Consider the following 22,510-nt stretch of genomic DNA (forward strand, 5'->3'; position numbering starts at 1 on the left):
CTATCTATCTATCTATCTATCTATCTATCTATCTATCTATCTATCTATCTATCTATCTGTCTATCTATCTATCTATCTATCTATCTATCTATCTATCTATCTATCTATCTATCTATCTATCTATCGCACAGTACAGGTTCCTCCATGGAGCGTTCCGCCACTATCTAAATAAGACCGCCGCGGCCGGAATTGAACCCGCGACCTTCCGGTTAGCAGCCGAGCACCATATATATCCCCTGCCCCACCGCGGTGGACGGCCCGTGGGAATGTGTTTGTGTTGTGAGACTCCTTGCTCTGCTTGCATAACCGGTACTTTATCTCAATTCTTTAGTTTCTGTAGTTTTAATGCTACCGAGTCATTGTTTTTGTGCGCTGTAAGCCATGATCATGCGTCACCAATTCGCCTAAACAATCGCCCTCTCTATTTTCCCCTGCACCGTGATCGCAGATGCTGTTCTAGTTGACATAGCTAATTTCATATCTATCTATCTATCTATCTATCTATCTATCTATCTATCTATCTATCTATCTATCTATCTATCTATCTATCTATCTATCTATACGACTTTTAGCTCTCCCGGCCGTTTCGATAATGGTATCGGTACCAAACTTGGTATGGGATAACATGGCTGTATGAAGAACATATTTGACTTGTCATAACATGAAAATCATGACATGTATGTCATGAATGTCATTAATTACATTTCCTGGTGTTTCAGCTCTTGCGGTGGTTTTGTTCACATGGCATGTTGAAAAAGTTGTATGGTATGACATGATTGCATGGCGAACACAAGCGACAGACCCTAACATGAAAATCATGATATGCGTGTCATGTAACATCATGACTACATGCTACGCTCATGATGCGCTCGCGGCCATTTCGCTAGCTTCACATGTACCAAACTCGGTATTATACGACGCGCACGGACGACAAAGGTAAATGACACATCCAAACATGATAATGACGACGCGCATGTCGTGTAACAACATGAATTGAATACATGCCACAATCATGATGCGCTCACGGCCGTTTCGCTAGCTTCACATATGCCAAATTTGGTATTACGTAACGTCAATTGATGACGAAGGTATGTGACTGGGGCAAACATGATTATCATTAGATGTGTATCATGTGACAACATGACTACATGCCACAGTCATGGCGCCAATACATTTCGTCTTGTCGCGGTGCACGCGTTCGCCGGCGTTCATTTCGTCACGTCATGGCGGCGTTGCCACGGCAGGCGCCGGTCCTGCCATATACTCGGAGGCGCGCGCCGCGCTGCGTTGCTTTGACGCATGCGCGTTTCAGCGCTTCCAGCGCTCCTCCATCTCGAAAAGAGGGAGACGCTGTGTTGTCTGGGTAACGCATCGGCGCGAAATCGCGCCGGTTGCCGTCGGGCTGCGTCGACGGACGAAGGTCGTCCCGGTCGCGCCTGGCGTCGGACTATAGGCTGTTCGCGTTTTGCTAACGCAGCATCGCTGTGCCCAGTGTGCGCGCGCGTCAACGTTACATTGTAGTATATTGGGCCTTTCATGATGCACTCGCGGCCGTTTTGCTAGCTCCGAATATACCAAATTTGGTGTTGCGTGACGTCAACGGATGACGAAATACATGACTGGTGCAAACATGATAGTCCTGACACGCGTGTCATGTAAGAACATGACAACATGCCAAGCTCGTAGCGTGCTCGCGGCTGTTTGGCTATATATTTTCACATATACTAAATTTGATGTCACGTGACGTGATTAGATGACGAAGGTAAACGAGACATCCAAACACGATAATCATGGCACGGAAGTCATTACGGCATCATTTACCTCCACCGCATAACGTTCTGCTGACTTTAAAGTGACATATAAACCTTCCTCATTCGTGCTTCGCGCATCATCGATTCCCACTGTACGTGGTATCTGCCATTTTTTTTATTCTTCTCTACGACGCCGGTGCAGTACACCTTTGGGGATCCGCGTGGCTGCTGAACGTGAGCGTGGCGGGCCACGAGTGCTCGCGGACCGCCGAAGAGGCGGCCACGGCGAGTCTGGAGGCCCCCTGCTCGGCGGGGGGCGGCACGTGCGTGCTCGAGCCGGGAGCCGCGGCGTACGCCTGCCGCTGCTGCCCCGGCCTGTCCGGTCGCTTCTGCGAGGAGCGCGACGGCTGCTTCCACAAGCCGTGCCTCAACCAGGGCTTCTGCGTCGACATCGCCGAGGGACTGTCGGGGTCGCTCTTCCAGTGCCTCTGCCCTCATGGTACGTCCGCTCAGTAACAAACTCGCGGCAATGTCTGTGATGTCGCAGATGAAATATGCACACGTCAGGTCAAAATTCAGCACCGGTTTCCTCTTTTTTTTTCCTGCTGTATCGAATCCGCGGCCATTTCGATAAGTACTATTTCCGATGGAGGCGGAAATGATGTACGCCCGTGTGCTCAGATTTGGGCGCACGTTAAAGAACCCCAGGTGGTCGAAATTTCCGGAGCCCTTTCACTACGCCGTCTCTCGTAATCATATGGTGGTTTTGGGACGTTAAGCCCCGCATATCAATCAATCGATGAGTATTGTGCGACCGACAAGAGGCACGTTCTGCGCATATCTATGGTCTTTTGTTATTGTTGTTGTTTTTACAGCGAAACTGTCTTGCGCCACTGCCATCGTCGCAGTAGTAGCGTTCACGCAGGTCATGGCCACAGGGGGTGAAACGAATAAAGAAATAAGCGAGACGAAATTAATTTCGAGATGATGCTGATATTTTAGCGAAACCCATCGTTATCGTCGTCATTACACTTTCGCTCTCCGATGGTTTTCATGGAAGGGAATTGGCTGAAACTTATCCCCCCCCCCTTTTTTTTTCCCCTGCAAGGCTTTTTTAAATGTACCGCAGTTTAGTGCATATATCTTACTGAAGCCTCACAAGAAACATGGTATCTGATGATCGATATGACTTATATGTGTGGTTTACCGTCTCAAAACCACCCTCTCATTGTGGGAGACGCCGTAGTGAAGGGCTCCTAAAATTTCGACCACATGGAGATCTTTAACGTGCACCCTAATCTGAGCACGCGGGTTTACAGCATTTTCGCCTCCCTCGAAAATGCAGTCGTCGCTGCCGGGATTCGATCCCGCGACCTGCGGGTCCGTAAGCTTGCTATCCCGTGAAAATTATATCATCCTTCCAAAGCCGCAAACCACAGACTAACTGCAGACAACATGTTATCAGCGGTATTCGCATGAAATCAACACACATATACGTGTTGATTTCGTGCGAAAGTTGAAATGCACTCTGGCCGCATCGGCGCCTGCAGACGCGGCTAGAGCGCATTTCAAAAACTTTCATACCCTGGGAAGTGATAGCGTATTCACCTCAAACCGAATTTCTCTCACTGTATGAACACGGAATAATGGAGACATCGGGACTACCACTCTTTTTAGGCAGCGAAGCTTCTTAAGGCGTGGGCTGTGCGTCCCCTGTACGTAGCCACCTCTCGCTTAGTTCTTGCAGTGTTCACTAGATGGCGGTACTTGTAGCTGATGATGAAAAGATGCGAGATGTTATAAAATAGACGGTGGTACTTGTAGTTGATGGCGAACGATGCGAGATGTTGTAAAATATGAATGATGTCACATATGGCGCGTGTCATTGGTGGAAGGCAATCGTTCGATTTAGTGCGGCGACGTACGCCAGGGGGAGCGTTGCAATAAAATCGAGTGGGCAAAATGTACGGAGGATTCATGGTTTACCAGGTTTACCTCCGGAGCTTCGTCCACTCGTCATCATTCACTTCGTGTATCCGCCCACTCATCATCATCATGCACTTCGTGGATATGGCGGCACTTTTTTTATCTTACTACAAGACAATGTGAACGCGCAGCCGGTGTGAGGCACTTACGGTGACCACAGTCTACATTAATCTTGCAGGCTTCCGCGGCAGGCGCTGCGAAGAACCGCTAAGTGCGTGCGAGCTTCACCCTTGCCCGCAGGGCACCCACTGCGTGCAGACACCTGACGAGGCCACTAACCGCAGCTGCGTAGCAGGTACGTGGCATGCTGGATCGAGCAATGTGTCATTCGGAGCTCGATTTTCTCCAATTTGTTTGCAAAATAGTCGCGTTTTGGCGTCACTTCTGTGGTTATAAAAGGGAAAAGAAGCGAAAAGTGAGCCCCGTAACTGTCTGCATCTGGTGCGACACCTCAACAGTAGCTCACAAGTGATGGTGGTAAGGAGGGAGTAAAAGGATAGGATTAAAGGTAGAGAGAGAGAGAGAGAGAGAGAGAGAGAGAGAGAGAGAGAGAGATGCGCAGGCACAGCGAGCGACGACGGAAGTAAAGAGAAGATAGGAAAGATAAAACACGGTCACAAGAGTCCGAGGACGGGGCACCATTGGCGAGAGCTCTTGTCGGCAACAGGAGATGGCGTATAGGGTTAATCCAGTCGTCGGCCAGAGTTACGCTGTCGTCGTCGTCGGGGACCGGCGTCAGGAGGTGGCGTAGGACCAACCCAGTCGGCCAGAACTGCACTCTCGTCGGAGATCGCGAAGGCACAACCGGTCGGCACGGAATCCAGCGAGCGAGTCCCAAGGCATACCGTTGATTTCAAACAGCACGCACGCGAGACGAGCGTCGAATGCTTGCACACACCTTTGTATACGGTAGGGTGTGGGTAAAATGAGACGCGGGGCAAAACGCGACATTTCGACGTTGCCGACTTCTGTATAGCAAATTCAAAAAGTACTTTTCTTTGCTTCTCTATGCTTCAGCGATAAATTCCGGCAGCTGTCCGCCTTTTTATGTCTAAACGGTTGGCATTACTCACAGCGCTCGCGTAGGAAAAATTACGCGGCTGGTGTCGGTGTGTTCGTGACTGCCAAAAAGGGGGACGAAATCCTGCTCGGCCAAAATTGCGGATCGGTGCGTGAAGCTGCTCCGACGTCAGTATAACAACTTACGTATTTATTTTGTTACTTTATATTTTTAGCTACATGCTACCAAAAGTTTGGCTCAGTTGGTGCACTGTGCCAAAGCGGTTTTTTTTTTAAATTCGGGCATGTGGGAGGGGCAAAACGCGATAAAAAGGCATCGATATACCTATCAAGTGAACCATTTACTCATACTAATGATATATTTTTTGTTTAGGAGGCTTAGGAGTTACAAGAAAATATTATATAGAGCTGCATGGGTTGAAAACGACATATAAGAACACTGACTGCTGTTGAGGACATGACTCACTCCATGCGCGCTATATTGAGGTTGTTCCGCGTTCCAAAGGATGCTCTCAATATGCGCATGAAAAAAATTGAAGGAATCTCCGGTGCAGTTCTGCATCAAAACGGCAAAAATAGGCGAAGTAGATGCGTCAAAACATATCTATAGCTTCCAATCATTGAATAATCTAAGGAAGTGCAAGCACTCAACAAAAGACACCATTGACACAAAGAAGGACTGGGGTTGCTGGATCTGCTAGGAGTTCTGGAGCAACGCAGCGCCGGGTTCTGTCTGCATTCATTGCGTGGAGTGCAAGGAGTGGGCTCATATGAATACTGCGTGGGGGCCCACGGAGTGAATTTCGGATGTTCCTACCGCAAAATCTGAAGGCATTAAATTATTTCACACTGTCTCGTTTTGTACCACGCTACGTCGCGTTTTGCCCCGCTGGTTAGGACAAAATGAGACATATTGTTTTTTTTTTGTTTCTCTATTTTTAAAACACCCCTTTGAATTGTGACAACACGGTCGTTTTTGCAGCACATACCTTTTACCAAAAGTAGGTGTACTCCTTTCGCATTGGTATGGCAGACACTCCTACATGCGACTACTGCGGAGATGAAGAGACCATCGAACACGTCCTGTGCAGCTGCGCTTGCTACGACACACAGCGATGCCAGCTCCGGATGCTTTTGAATCAACTTGACCCCGGACCATTTTGTGGGCAGAAGATACTAAGACCTTGGGCCTCAGTTGCGCAGAAAGCAACTAAAGCACAGCTACTTTACCTTAAGTCAACAAACCTGAGCGACCGCCTGTAGACTGTGTGTGCTCCCCGAGTGTGCTCGTGATTGTGTGTACCGTCTCATCTCTCTACAACCTCTTTTCTCCCCTTTATCCCTTCCCCAGTGCAGGGTAGCAAACCGGATGTGCGTCTGGTTAACCTCCCTGCCTTTCCTTGCATCTTTATCTCTCTCTCTCTCAGTTTCTGCGTTGACATTTATTGGTAAAGAGTTAAATAAAAATAATATTCACTACTTTCAATTTTTTGTCGCATTTTAGACCACCCTACCCTACTTACGGTGCTCAGCTGCTGACCATAAGGTGGCGGGTTCGATCCCGGTGGTCGCATTTCAGTGGAGGCAAAAAGCTACAAGCCCGTGTACTGTACAATGTTCGTGCATGTTATGAAAAAATACCAGAAAGTCAAATTTTTTAGAGCCCTTTGCTACGGCGTCCTCCATAATCACATTGTGATTTCAGGACGTAGAACTCCAGAAATTATCATTATCGGTTCACGCACGCAGCAGCAACCAGAGCTATCACAAAATAATATTGTAGAGCAATCTTCTTAGTCAGAACGTGGCACACTTTTTTTTTTCTCCAGCGAAGCAACGCGTATTATTTCCCTTCACTGTTTCACAAGTATCCAGGCTGTATATAGGTCGCGCATCCTCCAATTGCAAGCGCAGTTACTCCTAAACGCCAGAGACTATTAATCACATCCTGTGTGTGTGCCCTTTATATGAAGTTGAAAGAGACCTCTAAAGCGCCTCACAGGTGACCTAGACTGCAGACCCTTTTTGGAAGAGAAACTCTTGGGTGCTTGGGAACGTGTGGATCACGCCCAACGCAGTTTAAAGGGTCTGCTTGCATTTCTAAGCAAGATAGGTTTAGATTTCCTTCTTTAGAGAATCTGATAATGTAGAGACTTTTGTGCGTGTACTACACCGAACGAGACATTGTGTGCAGTGACTTTGTGCTGTACCACAATCACCCCTCATCATACCCTCCTTTTTCTTTCCCTTTTCCCCTTAGCAGGCCAGAAATGTGCTTTCAAGACGACCTCTACTCCTTCTTCTCATTAAAAACCTTCTTCTTACTCCTAAACATGAGTGTTGTGACCGCGTACTTTGGGATCAGAGTTCATGCGCAGACAATACCTGACTACATACGGAGCGCCAGCTTCGAACGTACACTTCGCTACGTTACTGCACCGGCAGGTTCTTGTTCGCCAAGCTCTGACAATAAAGTATTTTAGACTGTTCACCACGGCATGCGGACGTACTTCGCGAGATTTCGCACGCCATGTGCTGTGATGTAACCAAGCGCAATGTTACCAATTTCGTTTCGCAGACACATCGACAAAGCCGCCCACCACGGCCGAGCAGCAGCCAGGACACGCGCAGCTGCAGCAACAGCCGAGCAATGAGCAGGAGACAAGGCAGCAGCAAGAGCCGGCGCAACCGAAGCTGCAACCCACGCAGCAACCCGATCAGTGGAAAACTCGGCAAGCACAGCAAGACACGCAGCGACCGCAATTGCAACAGCCCGACCACAAGCAACTTCAGGAAGAAACGACACCGACCGAACAACCAGTGAAGACGGAACAGCCTATCGGGGAGCAAACGCATCAGCCGGGGCAACAGCAACAAGTCGCTGAAGCTCACACGCAGGAACAAGACCAAGGGAAAGAGCAGACACAAAAACCGGGGACCGAACAAACTGACAAGTCCGAGCAACAGACGGACAGACCACCGGAGCAACACGACGACAGGCAACCGAGCCAGCTAGTGCAAGTTCAGGAGCCGCAGCAGCAAGTGCTAGAGCAACAAGAGGGCAACACAACGGCGGTCGTTACTAGCGCAGCGCCACGGGCGCCCACGGCTACAGAGCCGACGAGGAACCAGAGCGGCGGCAGCGCGTGCGGTGCCCGCCCGTGCGTGCACGGCAAGTGCGAAGACCTGCCGGCCGGGAGCGGAGGCTTCCGGTGCTACTGCCTGCCGGGCTACGGGGGCGACCTGTGCGAGTTCGAGTACGACGAGTGCGACTCCGGACCGTGCGCGCACGGCGCCCAGTGCGAGGACCTGGTGGCCGGCTTCCGCTGCCACTGCGGGCCAGGCTACGCGGGGCGCCGCTGCGAGATCAAGGTGGACCTGTGCCGGCCCAACCCGTGCCCGCCGCCCGCACAATGCCTGGACCGCGGGAACAACTACTCCTGCCTGTGCAGGCACGACGGTGAGTGGGGCCGATCGATGGCCCGCATGGTCTTTATCCACATCGGGGAAATATAGGAGCAATGTCGCACAAAAAAAACTTCAGTTAAAGGCCCTGCGAGTCGTTGGGGCCGTTGAAAGGGACCAAGTAGGCGAAGGCCAGATACTATTGAGTACATTGTGGTTGCTTCTTCGGCCCGCTGCAGACATTCCAAAGTTGGTCTTCAAGGACATAGTTCCGCAACAATGTCTTCCTGCGCGCGCGGAGGCGATATATCTAGAGGCTGCATCCCCGGTATACCGTGTGTCATCTCTCGACATGCCCGTACGTTCAACAGTGTCTGTAGAACACAGTTCTAGCATTTATCAGCCTTACATATGTCTCGGTAAATGAGGTGTCGGGTCAGGCCCAGCCGCGGTGGTCTAGTGGCTACAAGGTACTCGGCTGCTGACCCGCAGGTCGAAGGATCGAATCCCGGCTGCGGCAGCTGCATTTTTTATGGAGGCGGAAATGCTGTAGGCCCGTGTGCTCAGATTTGGGTGCAAGTTAAAAAAACCCAGGTGGTCGAAATTTCCGGAGCCCTCCTTGGCGTCTCTCATAATCATAAGGTGGTTTTGGGACGTTAAACCCCGCATATCAATCGGTCGAGGTGTTGGATCACCGAGGCAGTTCGGATAAAGAGCAGCATTTCCTAGCGCATTTCGCACAAGCACTGTTCGTATAATAGAAATTCGCTATGAGATCTGATGCTCGTGGACATATAGTTGGCCGGGGCGGCCAGCCAATGAAAAAGCCCTTAAAAACTAAAAACATTACTAATTTGGCTCAGGAGCACCTTTCTGTAGCAAGTATGACATTTAATTTTCTTTCGCGAAATTTGCCGTTTTGGAAGCGCTGTAAGCTATTCGCAAGAGCACTGTTTGAGGGACAGCAATCTCACCTTCTGTCATGCCAGAAAAGACGTTCGACTCTCTTTGATGTTGTTATGCTCGTCAAGTTCTTTGCTTTCTCCACAGACTTCCAATGTGTTACAAATGGAGTAAGTGCGGCAGAACACTTGCCATTTGAATATAGTTCAAATCATTTAAATATATAAGCAAGAACTAAAAATAGGCAGTGGGAATCGATGATATGCGAAGCACGAATTAGAAAGCTTGATATGTCACTTTAAAATCAGCATAACGTTACGAGGTGGAGGTAAATGATGCCGTACATGACTTCTGTGTCATGATTATCATGTTTGGTTGTGTCGTTTACCTTTGTCACCTATTCACGTCACGTGATACCAAATTTAGTATGTGTGGAGCTAGCGAAACGCCCGCGAGCACGCTATAGCGTGGTATGTTGCCTTGTTTTACATGACACGCGTGTCAGGATTATCATGTTTCCACCAGTCATATATTACGTCATCCATTGAAGTCACATAACACCAAATTTGGTATATATGGTGCTAGCAAAACGGCCGCGAGCGCATCATGAAGGGCCCAATATACTCCAATGTAGCGTTGACGCGCGCGCACGCTGGGCACAGCGACGCTACGTTAGCGAAACGCGAGCACTCTATACTCTGACGCCGGGCGCGACCGGCGCGGCCAGCGTCCGTCGGCGCGGGGTGATGGAAACTGGCGTGAACTGCGAAATGCTGCACTTCGTGCCGATCCGTTACCCAGACAACACTGCGTCTCCTTCTTTTCATGACGGAGGAACGGCGGACGGGCTGAAACGCGCATTCGTCAAAACAACGCAGCGCGGCGCGCACCTGCGAGTACACGGCAGGACCAGCGCCTGGCGTGGCAACGCCGGCGTGACACAACGAAATGAACGCCGGCGATCACGCGCACCGCGTCACGTCGAAATGTATTGGCTCCTTGACTGTGGCATGTAGTCATGTTCTCGCACAACACGCATCTCATGATTATTATGTTTGCACCAGTCACATACCTTCGTCATCCATTGGCGTCACGTAATAACATGTTTGGCATATGTGAAGCTAGCGAAACGGCTGCGAGCGCATCATCAGTGTGGCATGTAGTCATGTTGTTACATGACACGCATGTCGTGATTATCATGTTTGGATGGGTCATTGACCTATGTCATCCATTCACGTCCCGTAATACCGAGTTTGGTAGATGTGAAGCTAGCGAAACGGCCGAGAGCGCCTCATGAGCGCAGCAAGTTGTCATGTTGTGACATGACACGCATCTCAAGTTGATCATGTTTGCATCAGTATTATACGTTCGTCATCCATTCACATCCCGTAATGCCAAGTTTGGTATAAGTGAAGCTAGCGAAACAGCTTCCAGCGCATCATGAGCGTGGCATGTAGTCATGTTGTTACATGACACGCATGTCATGATTTTCATGTTAAGCTCTGTCGCTTGTGTTCGCCATGCAATCATGCCATACCATACCAGTTTCGCCACACGCCATGTGAAAGAAACCACCGCAATAGCCGCAGGATTATGAAATGTAAATCAAGACATTCATGACATACATGTCATGATTTTCATGTTATGACTAGACAAATATGTTATTCATACAGTCCTGTTATGCCATACCTAGTTTAGTACTGAAACCATTATCGGAACGGCCAAGAGAGCTAAAAGTCGTAGGTGGCTAGATAGATAGATACGCGCGAAGTCGCCGAAGTTCGCTAAGAAATGCCTCGCATTTAAAAGTCGGCACACCTTCTGAAATGCACAATCATGAGCAATACGAGCTCGAACACTTTTAAATGTCATTGCGACTAAACGCAGCGCAAAAAGTATTTATGAAACTGAATGCTCAAACGGAAAGGCGTCTCTAGCAATTCAATGGACGTCACGTTCATATCACTACATTACAAATAATAGTCGGATAAGGTTGAACACCCGTGTTGGAGCTCGTTGTGCGAAGGACTACGCTCAGATTACCAGCGTGTTCTGTCCCGTTTGTAAGTTGGAGTGTGCGGCATAGCTCGAAACGTTATCGAAATTACTAAGTATAATAAACAGACACGCTGCTGTTAATGCGTCTAGAAAGTCGGAAGCATCGCTCATGACATGTATTTGTTTTACCGTTATTCATCCCCCTCCCCTTCCGGATAACATGGTTGCCAGAAAAACTGTCGGTAACGTCAGAGAAGGCATGAGTTGGTGGTTCATTTCACGCCGTCCGCCACGAGCGCGTTCCCTGCAAAGCTCGACCGTGTTATATTTTTTGCACAGAACTTCACCTAAAGCGTTGGCAGATTCGTTAGGAGGCGTTCGGAGACCACGCCATCGTTTCGGCACAGATATCCGTGCGAGAGCTTTGTGATGTGACGACATCGCTTTGTGATGTCGTCACGAGTGGGCGCACTGGCGGCGTATGCCGTTCTTGACCCAGCTTGGCAAAAGGAAGGAGGCCGACGCGATTCCTTTTCAAGGGCGGACGCACCTAGCGCGGCAGCATGCCGCCGATATGCGCCCGGAAACGATAAGGGCTCGGCGGTGCTCGCGGGGGCCACCGGTTTTCTCCGAAGTTCTTTCAAAAACAAACTCGTACTCATGTAAACAACGCGAGTATGGGAACACGTGCCACAGATTTCAAACGCAATTTTAGTGCGTGGACGTGTTCCTTACTTCCTTTCTTCGCCCTCGTATACGAGACGAGAGATTCATCCCAGCCCTTGCGAATATGTTCAAGGGCCCTCTGTCCACACGCCTTTCTCTCTCCTTTCTTTTCATTTTTATCGAAACAACTGGCATATGACAGACATGCATACATAATATTTATATAGACAACAGTACAAAACGCTGTACCGAAAGCGGAAAGCCCATGGAGGGGCCAAGGGATAAGGAAAAAAACAAAACAAAAGGTCATTGTAGCAAATCTTGTGTACAGTGCCCGCGTAAAGTGGAGAACTCCGGACGTCAACGTGTACCTGTAGCTGGCGATCTGCCGGTCGTTTCATTTTTAAATTGCGCGCCAGAATTTCAGCGCGTGACGCAAGAAACTTTTAAAAAATACAGCATATCTACAAAGTGAATCACTATGAGTGGGGCGAAGCGTCCATGCGTCTGTCCGTGCGCCCGTTCGTCCACACCTCGGAATCCTGCCGACGAGCACAAGCCGCAGCGGCCTTCCGCAACCGGCGCTCTTCGTCGTGCATGGTCTACCAAACACGATCTGGCAAGCACACTCGTACTATGGTACCCGCGCAGCAGCCAATCAGAGAGCAGCTGCACCGCCAGCGCCATCTAGCATACCTTCATCCATCCGCCGTATTGTACGCATGTCTATGGGACAACACCATCTCGGAAACAAGACGAGAAATGGAAGACGTACAGCGCCGTCTAGTATATCGTCACCCAACTGCAGTCTGCATGCATCTAAGGGACAGTGCTTTCTAGTGCATGAGAAGGGAGGCGCTACTGGTCGACGCTGCTCGAACACCGGCCAGGTCTCACCATAACAAGCTTCTCCGCTAAAACGTATTTTCTGAATTTTCGTGGCGTTGGCTGAATGAAATTTTCTAAAACATCGTATGCTGAGTCTGTGGCGCCCACACATTACAATGTGCTTCATTTTTATTTATTCTAAGCTATGTATGATGCAGTAGACGTCTTCAAAATCTCTTACGTCACGTTCACCACCAAACGGTCTAGCGCGGGAACCTCAAGGTGGTGTTGCCACAGGCATTTTCTTTTGTGCGTTTTCTGGCTTTTACTAAGCGTCGCGTCACGGTAAGAGTGGTGTTTTCGGGATTGTGAAAATGTACCTTACTAATCGACGAAAAATCGTTTCGCTCTTTAGTGTCCCTTTTAACTACCGTCTTTATCGGACAGAACAAAGGCTCCTTATAAACGAAGGTGTATTTATAAACAGGCTTCCACGTACAAAAAAAAAAAGTCAATCTTTCAAACTTACCGCTTTCTAGTTCACCCGGCGACCAGCGAATAGTTGATTAAATATAAAAATGTGGAGTGAATATATGCGTATGGAAGGGTCACGCCTCAAATGCGAACCACAACCGTTGCAGGTCCGGGCTGCACGCAGCGATACGACCCCTGCTTCCCGAACCCTTGTCAGAACGGTGGCTCGTGCTGGCCCAGCTTGGACTCTTTCTACTGCTCCTGCGGCCGGGGTTTCACCGGCGACACGTGCGAGCTCAACGCGTCAGACGGCGGCTCGCGGCTGCCGTCTTCTGCACCCGCCGATGCCATGGCCAGGACGCAGGGTCAGTCTTCTTCCTCGCCAAGTGCTCTCAAGTTCTTGCGTAACTATAGACGTCACCTATTCCATGTGTGTAAACAGCGACAAGCATGTTGCCGTCGATAGAGATACTGTATATGGTGCCTTTAGGTAGCATGGAGCATATACAGTGACTTCACAGAACACCTAACGCTCTAGCCGTCGACATACTGAGGCGCTTGAGGCTCCGCCCAGTCCAAAGCTCGCCACCGCCCTCTGTGATCACGTGACAGCTGGCCCAGCAGCTGCAAAGCTGCCTCCGAGCACAACGCGTAGGAGGAGTGGCGGAGCCTGAGCCTACGCGCCGCGACGTCACTACGAGCGCCTCAGTAGATTGAAAACATTTACTCCAAAAACAAGAGAGAAGTGCCGACCGGTTGTGCCCCCGCGTCACATAAGCCTCAAGTTCACGACGCACGCTGGAGAATCGACGTAGCTTCTCGTCTTATAGTCGCCTCATACCCGTGCTTAGCCTTTAGCGCGCTCGTTGGCACGAAAGGAGAGAGCGTGTGACAAATCCCTACAACTCCGCTCGTACTTGACAGATTAAAAAAAAGAGAAAAAATACGGCAGTCCATTTGTGTGGCAATGAACTAGTTCAATAAAGTCCTTCTATGATTACGTGGAAATATGTTGCAGGGTCGCTTCAAGTAAAAGAATTATTACAATGTTAAATTAAGGTGGAAACTTTAGCGCAAACCAAGATGGACCACAAAAAATAGAAGACACAAGCACTGGTTCTGCCTTTACAAGGTGCCAAAAGATAATGAGGCATGCCTTAACAGGGCAGTGCAGATTGATTATGATTACCTAGGTAGGATCACCCGAGTTCTTTTTTCGTCGTGCATCAAGCAGAAGTAGCCGGTCATTATTGCGCTTGCTCCTTTTCACTTGGAAAGAGCACCGACTTCTCGTCCTCGTGTTTAGCTGACCAATGCCTGACCAATGTGATTGGCGAAACAAGCGTATAGTATTCAATCGAGCTTAATACCGAGGCTCAATCGTGCTAATACCGATTCATGAGGCTCAGCAGCACTGCATCAATCAGCAGTAATATCGAAAAATTATTGTTATGTAGTGTTTATAGATTGTACACCTATCCTATGTTGCAGGCCAAAAGGGCCTATGTCTGGAGGGCTAAGTTAGCAGTTACCCATCGAGACCCAGAATAGGGACTCCACCAAATAGCTTGTTTTGCAGAAATTCCGGCGTCATTGGTTTGGTCGTGAGCAAAAAAATTTGAAAAACATGGAAAAAATAAATAATAAAAAACATGGGTTCGAGTGGGGGATCGAACGCGGGTCGTTTACGTGGCAAGCAGGTGTTCTACCACAAAGCAGTGTGTCTTTTTTTTCTCTTTTTTTTTTCTTTAACACATGGAATCAACACCAGCAATTGTGAACTACGCATAACATAATTCATCAAAAGTCAGGTAAACACCCACAAGCATCCAGAAAAGGAAGCCACTGCGGAACGGAACGGGGTCGAAAGTCTCAACAACAGATGTGCACTTGAGCAGCTGCTTCTCGGAAGACGAATTTCGCCAACCGTGGTGGCTCGGCGTGTCTATCAATCGTGCGACTTCTACATAGTGAGTTAAGTCCCAATACCATAAACAGATCACACGGAGTCTAATTGGTAGGGCTCTTTTTGAAAGGGAGGAACCAAATGTGAGTGAAAGTTCTTTTCTGATTGTTCTTTTTAGAATGTGCCAAAAATAATGTTCGTCACAAGAACAAATGAAACGATGCTCTATCGAATCAGGTTGGTTGCAGAGTCTACAATTTACTGTTCAGGGCACATATACGATTTTTCATTGAGCTGTATCTTAACTGGTAGAGTGGAAGTGTGCAATTTAAAGAAAAATGCTTTCGCTGCAGGAGATATCCACATTGTACGGACACGGAATAATACATCGTGACCAGACAGAAGCGAATATCGCAGTCGATAAATAGGTTTGAGGAAAAGGTTATTCACAAGTGCAGCAGTTAACGTTGTTCCGTCAATATTATGCAAATACTCTAAACTGAATCTGGCTTTTGAAAAATTGACAGTATCAAGCATTTTTTTTAAGGAATCCCCACAACTGCAAATCCTTTGCAACGCCTATTGTGACATAAATAAAAGCAAGGTGGTAACACAGATGGTTTTGAAGGACTGCTAATAAAAAGGGGTGGCACACATAGTCTTCTAGTGAACACAGTGAAAATAACTTCATTTGCTTGGAAATGGAGTGAAACTAAATTTCATGCTTTACAAACACACCCTTCCTGGATACATTCCTTACAATATGAAACATTGCAGTAATCATACGTGGTGCTAGCGTACATTGCCATTGGTCTTCAGAACATGTTATTTTCAAAATGACTTCATGGTTTAAAGCCAGTCACCCACTACAAAAGGCACACACGTTACTGTGCCTATTCCCTTGAGGCCACGTAATGGGTGCATAGCAAGTTCGAAAAGATTTTATGCGCTAGGCGTTTGAAGTACGCACGGAACAGGATATCGCTATCGTGTTAGACTCTTAAAGGCAAAGCTTAAGAGTCCCCCAATTTTTTTTTTTTTTCATTGGAACCCGTGGCTTATGTCCAGTGAGATCGTGAGCGGGCACACGTTGCGGCATCTCGCGGTGGCCGCGGCAATTATGTAGCTCACAATGCTCAACTAGGCCAATGACCGTGTACTTCAGGTTTATGGCACGGTCATTTTAATCCATGGCATCATTTATCGAGATAATAGGGAGCGATTAGGGGCTTTGAGAATTGTAAATTGCAGGCCGCATGCTGCGCGCGATGATGTTTGGCTTACATGTTCTCAGGAGCTTCTTGTACCGAGCGGCAGCGTTTTCTGACCAACCTCAAAGGTGCAGCAGGGTCCCTTTAACTGATAAATAATGTTGCCGCTGCCTCGTCTCAACGCTGGAAACCAGGCTGTTTTCTTATCTAATGTCTTAAAATGGCCCTGCATCACTTTTTCAGCATGGTCAGAAAATGCTGCCGATTGGTAGTCGAGGCTACTGAAAACAAGCGTGTCAAATATTATAGCGCAGCACGTGGGCTGGAATTTACAATAAATTCTCAAAAGCAGCAAAAAATCTCTTTCTCTTTTTCTGACAGATGCGGCTACTGCTTCAAAAATCACTATGTCTCGGGAAAAATATCAGCCATTGGCTGGTTTGAGCATGGCGCGCTCTTTCGCAACTGGAACCGCAGCGAAAGGCTGCGATTTGCCCCCGCATGCGTGCGAGATCGAACTGAAGGGCCACGCATCCAAAGAAAAAGAAGAGGGGGGAGAGAAAGTGCTCAACGTGGCGCACGTGACGCATTTGCTTTCTCTATGCCATCCCTCTCTGTTTAGCTTTCAGTGGTTTCGTCGGGACCAGAGGAGAGAATGCAATGGCAGCGTGCGACAAGTATTTGTAACTCTGCTCGTACTAGATGGATACTGAAAATTTTTGCAGTCATGAATTCATGAGGCAATAAACTTCTCTGGTGAATTCATTCCAAGGTTACTTAGAAAAGTGTTGTAGGGCCCCTTAAAAGTTTGTATACCTGTGAGTACGTAACATGCCTATCGTGGCCATGTACGTAAGCAAGACAACCTTGTGCAGAGAAGCTGCGTTCTTTCGCAGGTCATCCTACTGACCAGCTGCATAACATCTACATCGCGGCAGCTACTTTGGCAGGCGCCTGCCTCATCGTGCTGGCTGTGGTGAGCGTGTGCCACTGCCGCGTGCACCAGAGCTACCGAGGCTGCGTGCGACGCCTCGGACGATCCTGCGCCCAGCTCAAGCAGCGCACGCTGTACGGCCAGTTTTCCCATCTTTCCTGCTCATCCCACTCTCCACCACTTATATCTGCACGTGGTTCTCAGCATAACAGCGAGTTCAGGCGACAGAGTGATACCACCATTCTTTTGCTCCGCCATACTTTTACAGCAGCACAAGGAACGTTAAGGCCCGACACACACTTGAGCACATATGTGTGTGCAATCTTTCCCTTTTGGTGCTGGTAGAACGAGGCTCATTCACTGAAGGCATACCTCACTTGCTGAAACATTGACTTTACTGCACGCCCGATTGACTCTTTGATGAACAATCCAGCAAAATAACGGGGCATGAGAAAGAAACAGACACACAAAACACCGCTTCTTTCTCGTGCCCTGTAATTTTTTCGGATTTTCTTGTAGTAACATGAACTAACTGGCTCAGATTTCGCCTGTTCTGAACAAGAATCTTTGAGTCAGATACACCACAACTTTATCTATCTACAGTCATACACAGGCGTGCCCAGGCTTTGTTTTGCCGCAGATTTTCTCCCCGCTTTTCGTCTTCTCACTGGTCAAGTCAGAAAAAAAAATTGGCTTCGCAATGCATGAAAAAATAAAAACTCAAGTGATGACCCACTGCTCACGGGCTTTACGAGGGTAAAAGGTGCAAAGGAACAATGGTTCTTGGAATGTAACACCAGGCACCCTTTGTCACAATTTTCGTGAAAAATAAGGTGTAATCCAGCATGTATGCATGCAGCAGTGGCGAGGGGTCTGGCAGGCCGGCCTCAGTTGGAGTGAGCCAGGAAGAGGGGGAAACGACTCCCTCCCCCATTAGAACCCAGCGCTCACCTATGCTTTTAAAGAGACAGGTCCGACTGATTAAAAGTATAGACTAAGCGCCTCCCGCAGATTAGACGAATGGAGGGTGAGTGCACGCCCATTTCTATAAAGCTGAAGTTTTTCTTTTTGTTGAATCATGAGTTTCTTTAGTTCTAGCAGTGGTCTTACTTTTAACCAAAGACATCTGTTATCTTTTCGACTGCGAGAACCTTACGCCCTGTTGGTCCTTGAACACGTTCCTTTGTTCAGCTTTTAATGCTTAACTTTTGTGGTGACTGTACCGCATTGAACCCCATCTGCTTCAAAGCAGCACGTGATTCAGTCTGATCCAGTGCTTCTATTGATATGACGCAATGAATTTCTGGAGGACCTGTCCTGAGTGCATTTTGGCTTTTCCCCAGCGAAGACCCAGACAAATCCTGGCTGAACCCGGATGGCAGCGTTTCTGAGGCGAATCCCGAGTGGTTATCTGCCGCTTCGGCTGGCCTGCATGCTCCGCTCATCATCCGCTGAGCCGGACAGGCCGACCGCCCACAAGACGATGCCATCGCTGTTGATGCGTGTGAAGCCACGCAGACAAACTATTCAGCCCCAGCCGGGGCTACCGCTGCTACCAGAAGAAGAGATGCCAAGAGTGTAATTTCTTCTTCACATTGATCACGTGTCCGTCAAATCACATGGCCGTCAACAACGACTCAAGGAATCGGTATGTGTCATGTATACGCAATGTGGTTGCAGGTTCAATTCGGCATTGTTTTTTTTAACAGCGCACTATTTAATGTCGAGGTGAATTACTGGGGATCTGTCTTCTGCACATTCCAGCCCAGCTGTGAGGGCAGAGTCTGATGAGAGCGAAAGCAAGGGCAAAGCTAAGTGGTTGAGAGGGAGACCTTGAGCAGCGAGTTGAGCCTGGTAGAGAGTGAGACGTCGAGAGGGTGAAGCTGGGTGGAAAGGAGAGCAAACATGAAATTATGGTAGGAGCAGAGCAGGTGATGGGGGGAGGAAGAGAAAGCAGGAGCGCGATTGGCTGTGTCGATGAATCAAGTCAAGCAAGGGAACGCGTGCTCAATCACAGGTGGTGCTAGTCAAAGTAGAGGAAGTGTGCGCCGAGTGTTGGCGAAAGGAGGAAAAGGCCTGCTGAAGCCATCAGCTCAGTTGTTAATCAGCCTTCGCAACATTAGGTCACTTGAAGCTGCGCATATATTTTTTTTATTTGTAGACCCCTCAAATACTCCATCATGTGCGACATGAGTGCGCTGAAGGGAGCAAACGTACACGTGCATTTATGAACATTAAAGATCCCGACTACACGTTCCACTAAAAGTCTAATAACTTCATAGAAACGTGAGACCCCACAGCTTGAACGTGGTGACAAGGTCGCAGCGGTGCAATTAACACCGCAGGCTTTGATTTGCAATTAATTAGTATTTCCTACAACAGTTGTATACTGTCCTCCTGAATTTGCACATAGCTGTTCAAAAAACGTGAGTGAATTATGTTTTGTAGAAACACAACGTCACCTTAAACTGCCCTACCAATATCGACAGCCAAAATAGGAAAAGGAGGTGGCATCAGAATTCTCTATGGCGTGACCCACTTTCATTTACTGCTTCGTTGCGTGAAACATGCATAAGGCACCACACTGCAACCACATTGCGTCACAGGCACATCTACAATGAGTTCGTGCTATATACGTCAGCACGTGATAAAGACATGGCGAGTACGTCAATATGCCATGCCAGTGGCATGTCATGCGAAGACAAACTTGGCGCAAAAAGCAAAAATGATGCGGACACGTGCAGATGTGCCCACCAAACTGATAATCGTTCAGTATAGCTTGCATGTTCGCATAAGACATAATAACACATAAAGGAAAGAAAAAAATAAGGAAAAAGATATCCGGAACTTTTCAATTGGATGGGCAGTACACGTCCTACTGTTGTCTGATCTTAGAGTATGTCGCATCAGGAAGGCTCCGTGCCATTCTTACAAAAGCAAATTTGCTCGTTATATGGCAACCAATTATGCCTGAAAAACCCTTTACCTGATAGCAAATATTGCTCTTACTATTTGTAATGAATCGGCCCCAACTCGCTCAATTGCTAGGTTGACGTAGTCAATTGGGATTGAAATATATGACATTTGAGTCGCTCGCTCATTACATTCATGAGGAAAATGATGATGACCTATTCAATCCTCTCAGAGCGTGCCGTGCGATCCGAGATGCTTCCATGGACATAATAGCATTTCTTGTAATATTGGAAAGGGTCCGTGTTTTTAATCGTTGCAACTAAACATTAGCTTTGGCTTTCGACTCGAACGGAACAAGTGAATCGCCAAAAAGAAATCACTCACTTTAGCTAATGCCGCTACTGCCCAGCATTTCTTACGAAGCATCTATCAAGATGAAACCCAATGGGAACGTTGGCGATTGCTTTTTTGAGGCGTGGAGACTGGATCGGTAGATGAGAAAGGAGTAGGGGTACATGAAATCTACGGATTCTCTTGGGCCTGTATTGTGATCTGTGCATTGTGCATGTCTTGCACTTTCTTACTTGGAAATCTGTTTTAATATACAATAACGTGCATCACTTGGTAAAGGTACCAAAATAGGAAGCTCTGTTCGAGTCGTTCGCCAAATCGCACGATGCTCCGCGGGGGAGGCCCGTCCGTCCGGCCATCGCTCAGGGACCCGCTGCTTGCCAAGTGTCGTGATCGCTTGCCGCCCAATCATAAAGACTGTCTGCGCTGCAATCCCATGGGCAGTGTAGCAATGGCAGCGACTGTGCAGTAAAGATGTACAGAAGAGTGCGCATCAGTGGAATTGTGCACCACGCTTCCCAAATTATCTTGGCAACCATGAGTCACACTGAAAATTTCGGAGGCGTCGTTTTTAAACCCAGTCATGATGATGATAATGTACAGTAAGTCGTCCATAGGTGTTTCCTAGACTGGCTGGCCAGAAATACAATGGGACATTGTGTGCACTTGTGCTATTGGTTCAAGCCAGTGCTTAGGCCATCCCATTTGACAAATAGAATGGATCCCCTGCATGTGGCTCATCTTGGCTTTGTCTCTGACGGCTGAACACTGTTTGTCTCGCGTATTGGTGAGCCGATTAAGACATTGCCTTGACCATCTGAGTAGCACAAGGCCTGGCTGCTCTTATCTGTGACTTCTCTCTAGCAGATCAACAGCTCATTAACTCTCAAGAGAAGATGACAACCAGTGCTAGAGAAGCATTTATATTCCAGTAAGAACCAGCGTGGAAATGCAAGGGCCACTGATGTCATATTGCCTATCTGAGCATGTCGTCCATGATTCATTCTGGAGTTGCTGATTGAACAGATTGATTCTCACCAAAGCATGCATGTGCTTAGAAATTTGGACAGCTCAATGGTTACTCCAATATGATGGATCTTTATGTGATGTACTTGCTTTGTTGTCTGTCATACATATGCAGTCACAGCTTTCGTGGCTAGCCGTCTGCACAGACAAGTGCCAATAATGAACTATTGTACACTTGCAGAATCGTGCATTTGGCCACCTACAGGGTAACAAAGAAAGCTTCAGCTTTCAAAGTCTTGCACCACTACACTGAGCCACAAGCAGGTATCCTGTGCTTCTCGAGGGTGCATCTCGTGATGGCTAGGCATGGCAAAATACGCAAAAGACAACAGAATGTGTCCAACATGAAGAGGATGCAGCACTCTACCGTACATCTTCCAACATCTACTTTTCAGGCCTGCAGACCGCGGTCCCAACAGTCAGGCGTTACAAACGCGCTCGCGCACGTATGCTGCTCCCGGCAAAGTATGAATCTCGTCCACGTATCTGTAGCGTTTGCACTAGTCGTGGTTAATCACCGCTCTCTCTAACCGTCCCCACAAAGCAAACACATGCGGCTACGTACACGCACAATGTGCTTCAGTGTGTGTATGTGTGGTGTCTTTTTTGTTTGTTTGTTGGCCTCCGTTTAACAATAAAATGGCCTGTGTACAGAAAATTTGCTATGACGGATCTTCATTGGGTATGGCTACACAAACAATGTGCCAGGAGTCTAGTGTGCTTTCTGGATTAACTTATTGTCACCAGTGATTCATGATGGCAACAGTAATGTGAAGCAGTCTGTACATGATTAAAGATTTTATTTTCATATCAAGAAGCAGAATGACAACAGGTGTACTTCTATGTTGTACAAATAAGAGGCAGGACAGATGTGTTTTGGCAAAGAAGCATTGAGTGGTCCTGCAAACGTATGAAACCTGATGTCAATGGGAAATGGATACAATAGACTGATGAGAATTCAAGGTGGTCTTGAATAGCATAGGAATTCGTTTACCTTGAAAGTTTTTTGTTTTTTCTTTCTTAATGTTAAATGAGATTTGCTGCAATTACACGTCCTCATAGACCATTCTGGAATGTTCTGAAGAAGCAGCTTTCACTGCTGGCCTGTATTAAGTGAACGGTGCAGTTTTAAACTTGC

At 47.9% G+C, this 22,510-nt stretch overlaps 1 protein-coding gene across 2 annotated transcripts in view; it reads left to right on the forward strand.

Moving 5' to 3' along the window:
* LOC119165163 (uncharacterized) overlaps positions 1-22,030 on the forward strand; it is a 39,662-nt gene extending 17,632 nt beyond the window's left edge. The window contains exons 5-10 of one of the 2 annotated variants that reach the window (XM_037417350.2): positions 1,954-2,250; positions 3,916-4,032; positions 7,336-8,217; positions 13,199-13,396; positions 17,045-17,216; positions 18,426-22,030. In XM_037417350.2, coding sequence (XP_037273247.2) covers positions 1,954-2,250; positions 3,916-4,032; positions 7,336-8,217; positions 13,199-13,396; positions 17,045-17,216; positions 18,426-18,537 — 1,778 coding nt within the window. In that variant the 3' untranslated portion in view covers positions 18,538-22,030. The remainder of the gene's footprint in view (positions 1-1,953; positions 2,251-3,915; positions 4,033-7,335; positions 8,218-13,198; positions 13,397-17,044; positions 17,217-18,425) is intronic. The other variant, XM_075895334.1, reaches the window with a different exon arrangement.
* The last annotated feature ends 480 nt before the right edge of the window (positions 22,031-22,510 follow it).

The sequence above is a fragment of the Rhipicephalus microplus genome, chromosome 1 (genome assembly GCF_043290135.1).
Source record: "Rhipicephalus microplus isolate Deutch F79 chromosome 1, USDA_Rmic, whole genome shotgun sequence".
In the NCBI taxonomy this organism is placed as follows: domain Eukaryota; kingdom Metazoa; phylum Arthropoda; class Arachnida; order Ixodida; family Ixodidae; genus Rhipicephalus; species Rhipicephalus microplus.